Here is an 8094-nt window from a genome sequence, read left to right as displayed (position 1 = left end):
ATATATATATACATACATATATATATATATTTATCTGTATATATAGAATGGCGTTCCAGAGCTCTGTTAGGGTTTCAAATGGCAATTTTCGTCGCCTAAGATTCTATCACTCGAAGGAGAAGGCTCGCACCTCGCCTCTGTTTAGTAGACTCTCTGCTTCCGCTCCTCACTTCCTCTGCTTCGTCGGCTCGCGTCGTTATTGCGTTCTTCAAAGCTGACGGTTTCGTCTGCGTCTGCATCTCACTGTTTCAATTTCGACGCCGACAGTTTCGTCGTTCGCGTCTGCGTCGTTCTGCCTCCTTTGTTTCGACGCCGACATTCGCCTCCCCCTGCCCGACAGCTTCGGTTCGCGTCTGCGTCTTTGTTTTTGACTCCGACGTTCGCCTTCCGAGTTTTCGGAACTACGCAGACAGCTATTATATCAAGATCTTCTAGCAGGAGGATTTCCCTGCTCTGATAGCGCTCCCCTCTTTTTCGGTTGAACCTGGCAAAGCCTACTTTGCCCACGTGGTAGGTAATCTTCAGGTGGAGTTGGTGGTTGTCTTCTCCTCAAGTTATAAGGATTGTCGTGATGGTACAGGTGATTGCTCCTTTGCTAAGAATGCAAGTATGAAAAATGGGAAAGCAGCACTTTTTTTCTCTGACTTAGAAATTTCAACCCTGACTGAGAAATTAAAGTTCGCTCTTATTGGAAAATTTTCGTGGGTGCACCCACCTATGGAAGTTATCATAAAAAATTTTGATGATATCAAACTAGCAGGAAAGTAAAAAATGGGGCTCATTGATGGAAGACGTGTTTATTCAATTAACCGTGACTGAAGACTACACTCAGATTTTGTCCAAAAAATATTCTAACATTGCACGCAAGTCAATGAAGTTACTCAAGTGGTCTCCTGATTTTGACCCTAATCGTGAATCTCCTACTGCATCGGTATGGTTTAGTCTATCAGGTTTCAAGTTGCACTTTTTTCATCATCAGATTCTTTACTCTATTGAGATCATACTTGGGGACTCTATGAAGCTAGATCTACTCACTTTCAACCTAAACAGACATTCTGTGGCCAGAATACTTGTGGAAAAAGATATTACTTTATCTGATGTTACTGAAGTCTGATGTTACTGAAGTCTGGTTGGTTGGGCACAACTCATAATGGATATTGGCAACAAATCGTCAAGAACATAGACCTATTTATTGTTCTCATTGTAAGATGTTTGGGCATACCCTTCATAAATGTCATAAGCTCCATCTTAATTTGAAATCTAAAGATCAAGTGAATAAAGACGAGTCTAACTCTACTGCTCTGGACATATTTGTTTTATTTGGAGAGAAAACTACAACAGAACAGGATTTGGTGTCTGATTTAATTGCCCCTATGGACACCCCCCTCCTGACAATATTGTTTATACGATTGATGTGATGTTGGATGGCTCTGTTGGGCAACCTACACTTTCAAACCCTATTTCAAACCCTATTGAACAGTACTGAAGGATCCTTACCTACAAAGGATAATGTTCGGACTGATAATCAAGAGAACCTTGCAGCTCTTCATCTTCAGAAAGTATCAGGTGTAGAGGCGACAACTCATACTTCAAATACACTAGAACCTATTGTGGTTACAATTGTTGGCAATCTTTCTACTACAGCTCTACCACCTCATCCGAATGAGCAACAATCTTCGGATGAGTAATGGCAGGTTTACACTCCCAAGAGGAAGAAAAAGAATGGAGATCTACTTGAGCTAAGGAATCTAATGAATGATACTTTAGTTACTTCAGACAATGGTACATGCCTCACTAGTTTGTTAGTTGGTTCCCTTCCGAGAACTAGAGACAGAGGCATAACTAAATTGGGTCATCCCGATTGATCTTATATGTACCATCTCTTTTTTGGGTTTTTTTTTTTTGTACCGTGTGGGTTGGGTGTCTATTTGGGCCCACCACTCATACAACCTATTTGTACCCTTAACTCTTTAATATAATTGCCCTTGGGCTTTTTTAAAATATATATATATATATAAATGTGTTCAAAAATAAGTTTGTTGTTTAAAATAAAAGAGATAACAAATTCGACAATGTCTATTTTAACGATCTCACTCATACTTTTTAAAAAAAAAGGGAATAATATACAAGTCCTTCTGAATGTACACATCCCAATAAAATGGAGTAATTGAGCAAGAAAAGGAACATACTTGCTATCATAAGGGCGGGCTTTTCTTATTTAGAAAAATGTCCTGAACTAATATTGGGGGAAAGCAGTCTCAACAGCTGCCCCCATATAGAATTGTTATAGTAGATATTGACTTGAGAAGAACAGAGAAATGCGGCTTCAAGCATGTCTCCAAACTACAAGTTTATGTTGCCAGCGTAGTTAAGGTATAGAGAATTAAAAGGAAAAAAAATTGCTCCAAAAATTTAAAGTCAACACATTAGGTAAGCAAATAAATTTCCTTGGAATTGAAGTTGCACTCTTAACATGAAATCTAATGAAGCAAATAGATAATTTAGGATGCCAATATGTCGAGGGCACAACTTGGAGATACAATAAAAGAGACAACAATTGGAAAAAATCTTTAATCAAAGATCAGTAAGAAGACTTGCCTACTTATTACATATTAGAATTGACATTATATTCATACACAATCCTTAAAACTTATATACTTATTGCACACTAGACTTAACATTATATTCATGCACAATCCTAAGCCATTGCAACCTATGACAGTATATTGAATTCTACAGTATTTGAAGAGAACCCTTGGCAAATGAATTATATTCAAAATTAGGAAGATTTGACTCTTAAAACATACAAAGAGGTAGATTATACGAACTCTATGATTGACAAAGTTCAATTTTAGAATATTGCAAATTCTAAGGACGCAAAATTATGACTAGGAGAAGTAGAAAAAAATAAAATGTGGTAGCAGGATCTAACGGCAGAGCTAATTGTAGATATATGGCACCAAAGAAGCTGAGCTTTACTATGGCAAGCTGAGCATCACTATGGCTAAAAAATATCTTTGAAGATTTAAAATTAAAAGAAAAGCTCCTATGAGGCTGTATTATGATAACATGTGCAACATGATTGTACAAGGCAAATTGAATTTGATTGACATTTTATCAAAGAGAAGATTGATAGTGATTTGATTCGCACTTCATTCGTAAGTACAAGTAAATAACTTACTAACATTCTCACAAATAGATTATCAAGTGCAATTTTTAAGAATTATTAAGCAGTATTAGAATAAATGATTGCATTTGTTTGCCTAAGGGGGAGTGTGAAATATTAGCATTATTTTATTTGCTTGAAATCAAAACTCACCAAGATTTCTGCCCACTTTAATTCCTTTTCCATTATCACCAGATTGATCCATAGGATCCCAACTACCTACACATCAATCCATAGGCTATTATATTTATTATGTAATTACTACTCCGACTACCCATAAATCTGTAGACTATTTAAATTATTCTATAATCATTGTTCTTTATATTATGTTTCTTATTAGAAGCTCTCGTAGGATGCATCAACACTACATAAATGCTGAAATGAAATACTTAAGGAATTCTCTCCAAATCTTTCCAGAAACAATCAAGTCAAAGGATTGAGATGGTATTATCTAGAAACAACTTATTTCAGTTTTAAAGTGCACTGAAATCACTGAATTGATTGCATTAAGCTCTTAAGTTGAAATTTTATAATTGCTAGGTACTATGTATAATCCTGAATTAATTTGCCTCAAAGCTGCCTTGTCAGAACCAAGGAGACAAGCCATATGCAACACCAACTCACAAATAAAAGAAATCACAACGATAAGACGCATAAAAAAGGGATGTGAGATAAACTACCTGTAGAATTATCAGCCATATCACCAAATGAGGCATATATTTCGTTCTTTCGCCTCGTGTTTAAACCTCTCTGAAGTGGCATATTTCTGTGCTTCCTGCACTATGAAGAAAAATTTTCAGGAAAACCATTAGGTTGAAAAGTAAAACGAGGAAAAAGTGAGATTACTATGTAAATGCCTCTACCTGTTTCTCATGAGTAGAAAATTCCTTTTCTCCTTCAATCTTTCTTTATATATTGATGATAGAGTTAAACTACATGCTGAACTTGGGCAAGTAAAACATGTCGTACAACAAGAAAAACTTGAACGACTACAGGTTAAACCAGCAATGGACATCATGAAGTTATCCAAACTGCACCTACATATGGGTCATACTTAGCCATACAGAGGACATCGAGAATAAAAACAACGATAAATTTAGAAAATATTCTGGATCAGAAATGAGTTTAGAAACTATAATAAAATATAGAAAGAAATGTTATTCATCTATTGCAGAGTAGGAGAAAATAAATAATTATAACATGGCAATGATTGGAAAAAAAAAATGATGGTAAGAGAAACAGCATTGCAAACAAAGACCAATAGGTTAATACAAAATTTTAGAAGTTTGAATTACACGCAAGCACTTCGAATTAAGATAAGTTGAATCGCATATGCAAACTGTCTTTTATATAAGCTTGTATTATTAAAGAAAAACACAACACATAATCGTTACCCAAGTGAGAGTATTGTGTCAAGTTCCTTAATGGATGGTTGAAAAATATGTTGGCGTAGAAACCCAGCAAAATTTGCAAGCTATAAAATCTATTATAGGATCTACAACATGTTTGTTTGGTTCTTAGGAAATTAACTATAAAAGCACACCCTGTAAGTTCCGAGTAAAATGTTGAGAATTTTTTAAAAAATGGTTTACTAGCTTTTAATGATCCTTAACTATTGGGAAAAAAAAAAAGTCCAAGCATTAATGAACAAAAAAAAATTAAGGAGACAGATGTTCATTCATTTTTTAAAGGGAAATAAAGAACACTTTAAATCTTCAAAGGATATAATAAGACCTAAATCAAAAGAGCGATCAACACAATTAGCTATCCTGGTCATGTCTTCCAACTAGGCATTATAGAAGGTCATGGTTTTATAGTTACAATAATGTGTAATAAAGAGAGCGATGGTCATCAATTGAGATAGTTATAATTGAAGTTACTGACACGTGCAGTATATTTAATATATCATTATTCATAAGGTATTAAAGCACAACAATACTATCAATTTATTTAATTGCAAGATCAAGAACCTTTTAAATGCAGCAATTTTAAGGAGGTTACAGACAATCTACTCTGATGAATCATACTAAAAAGAAGGCTGATTTCATCAAACAACTAGTTGGAGGAGCACTTGGCACAATTAAAATAATAGATACATTGAAAACACATCACATTAGCTTTATTTTATGGTAACACTTAACTTTGTTTTATGGTTCTCTTTTAAAGGCCAACATTTTGCACCATAAAGCATAGCAAGTCTCACCACCTTCATATAAAATTTTCCTTTTAAGTCTAAGCAGTACTTTTCTATCACACAATAGGCCTAATGCATTCCTTCACTTCAACCAACCAACCAAATTGAAATCTATTAATAACATCCTCATCTATATCACATCACTTTGAGCAATAAACCTGAGATATCCAAAACATTCACACCTTTTAATAATTTGATCACTCATTGATACAACTCTATTATTATAGCTACTACTACTAAAATTACATTCCATGTATTCAGTTTTAGATCTAAAACTACTTCAGGGCGATAATTCAATCTTCCATTATATTAATTTTTACAACATTATCTTTCAACTTTTTATCTATAATACACACAATATTTCTATTGTGACTCCTACCTGAATATCAAAATTTAAAACCTAAGCTACCAATCTCCTTAACTTTTCTCCGACCAATTTAATTTCTTGAATGTATAAGATGTTTATCTTCCTATGAACCATAACATCTACTAATTTCAATAATTTACTTGTAAGAATACATAATATCCAAGATTTTATCTTTATATTAGTATTTTGGACTAACTCTATGCCCACATTCGTCCGTAATGTAAGAACATTTGTTTATTTAGCACTACACCTGGGCGGGTCATATAGCAGCCCTTGCACATTTTTCACTACATTTAGGTCATACAACGCACCGTTTTCAGGGGGCGCCCAGCATTTATATAATGATTGAAAAGAATTATGTTGTAATTTTTTATAAAACGTTGATTGTCGACTACCTAATGCAACCCTCCACTTTTCATATCAAGGGCTAGGGACTCGACAATGGAAGTATTACTTATGGTGGGAGAACTATAGAAGAAGAGATAGAGAGGATGGAACAGAATCAATTCTTGGGAGAAAAAGAAGAAAGCGATGCAGCGACAATACATACCCCGCGTTATCAGTTTTTTTGCTCCCATAAAAATCTCACTTAATCTTTTTTAGTCAAAAAAAACCATTGGAAAATAGTAAGAAACAAAATCATTATGTTTTATCAAACTTGATTTATTTTGTTAAGAAATTGATTATAAAACCCTACAAAGTATTTGGTTAGTTCGCCATTGCCAAATTACTGTTGAAGATAACATGAAATCTGACCATCGGAAGCTGTTACTAAAATACAGAGATACAAGAAAAAGCTCAAAATTATAAATTCACATATAAACTATTACTTTGGTTCTGCTATCAACAAAAATATTAAACATTTGGGGTTTCCTTAAATTATTCTTTTGAAGCTTGATAACAATAGCTTCTACCAGAACTAAAAGCTTGATATAAAATTTAATAAGGGTTTTTAGAACAAAAAATCACAAGAGTAGTCCTTTAATCGCAATTAAAGTTTGCTATTACCCTTTCATCCCAATAAATAATGGAGGCAATGCAAATCAACCCTCCAAACTTCTACAACTATTGTTGCCGTACTGAATCATCAAAATTTCAAATTATAAAAATTCATAAGTCTTGTTCTCGCAATCTTCCTACATCAACAAAATTCACATTGAATAAAAAAGGGATACAATAACGTACATAACGATTAAGTAAGCTCAAAATCCCATCAATGCCGCAATAAATATAGAAAAACTTAGTATATATAGTAGCTGAAAACAGGTGTTTACGAAGTCGGCATATATCCTTTTTTTCTTCGAACCGTTTCAAGCAACGAGAGACGCAGAGTAAGAAGGTGAGGAGAAGTGGAGAGATGGTAAAGTTGAAATAGATAAAGATGCGCAAGGGCAAGAGAATAACTTCGCAATCAGCGGCTCGAAAACAGGGATTTTGGCCAAGTTCTTGTGATATATCCTTCTTCACCTCACCTTCTTCAAACGAAATATTGCTTCTCCTCCGCTTAAGCGCTGTAGCAGGAGAAGAAGCCGCTGCCGAGAGTGAAGCGAGGCGAAAAGCAATAGCGATGCTTTGTTGGGTCCGGATTCGATCACGCAGCTCCAGGACACGTCCGACTGGGTTTTCAGTTTGAAGGATTTTACATGCCTAGCACTTGTGTCTTTACAAATTCGAAAACCTAAATTTTAATTGTTACATACCGACATCTTAGCTATTTTTGAAGAAACGATGAGTTACAATTTTCAAAAATTAAAATGATGTTATTTTTTATATAATAGGTAAGATTTTAATGTTATAAATATAAGTAGTAACATTTAGATAATAGATATGTAAATACATAAGAATTGGATAGTATGTATTAGTATGGGTTCTAATTCGGGTCACCAGGTCCGGTTCAGATCCAACCCCGAAAATGACTCGACTCGAATAGGGTCAACCCGAACCCGAACCCGAATCTAACCCGAATAATAAAGAGTTTGAAAAATACCGAACCCAACATGACCCCGAGCTTGATCTGCTAACATGAACCCAAACTTTCATTTTTATTTGAGTCATACTTGGGTTTTCGGGTTCAACCCGAACCCAACCCGAATAATAAATGGGTAGAACTCTTTAAATTGAACCCGACTAAGAAAATATTCAGGTCAACCCTAACTCAAATTTTTTGAGTCGAGTTCGAGTAGTGACGGTGTGTCGGTCATTGTTTTACACCCCTTTATGTATGTATTGAACGTATATTTATATGTGAATCACACCTAAAATATAGAGCATAAATAAAGAGAAAATGAGAGAAAAATATAGAGAAAGAGACTTAAAAGCCTTACGACTATAATTTCAATTATATATCTTTGTGTTTCTCTAAAAAGT

At 34.5% G+C, this 8094-nt stretch overlaps 1 protein-coding gene across 6 annotated transcripts in view; it reads right to left on the bottom strand.

The window, feature by feature from the left end:
- The window catches only part of LOC110026506 (protein CHAPERONE-LIKE PROTEIN OF POR1, chloroplastic), a 20466-nt gene extending 13075 nt beyond the window's left edge, over positions 1-7391 (bottom strand). The window contains exons 1-3 of one of the 6 annotated variants that reach the window (XM_020727466.1): positions 7132-7391; positions 4030-4203; positions 3847-3941 (exon numbers count right to left, since the gene is read on the bottom strand). In XM_020727466.1, coding sequence (XP_020583125.1) covers positions 3847-3941; positions 4030-4184 — 250 coding nt within the window. In that variant the 5' untranslated portion in view covers positions 4185-4203; positions 7132-7391. Of the gene's footprint in view, positions 1-3846; positions 3947-4029; positions 4204-7001; positions 7028-7131 lie in introns of those variants that run through there. The other 5 variants (XM_020727467.1, XM_020727468.1, XM_020727469.1 and 2 more) reach the window with 5 other exon arrangements.
- Positions 7392-8094: the final 703 nt, after the last annotated feature.

This window comes from Phalaenopsis equestris, unplaced genomic scaffold, assembly GCF_001263595.1.
Source record: "Phalaenopsis equestris unplaced genomic scaffold, ASM126359v1 Scaffold000374, whole genome shotgun sequence".
Taxonomy (NCBI): domain Eukaryota; kingdom Viridiplantae; phylum Streptophyta; class Magnoliopsida; order Asparagales; family Orchidaceae; genus Phalaenopsis; species Phalaenopsis equestris.
Note: the sequence above shows the minus strand (reverse complement) of the source record. Positions and strands in the feature narration are given on the sequence as shown.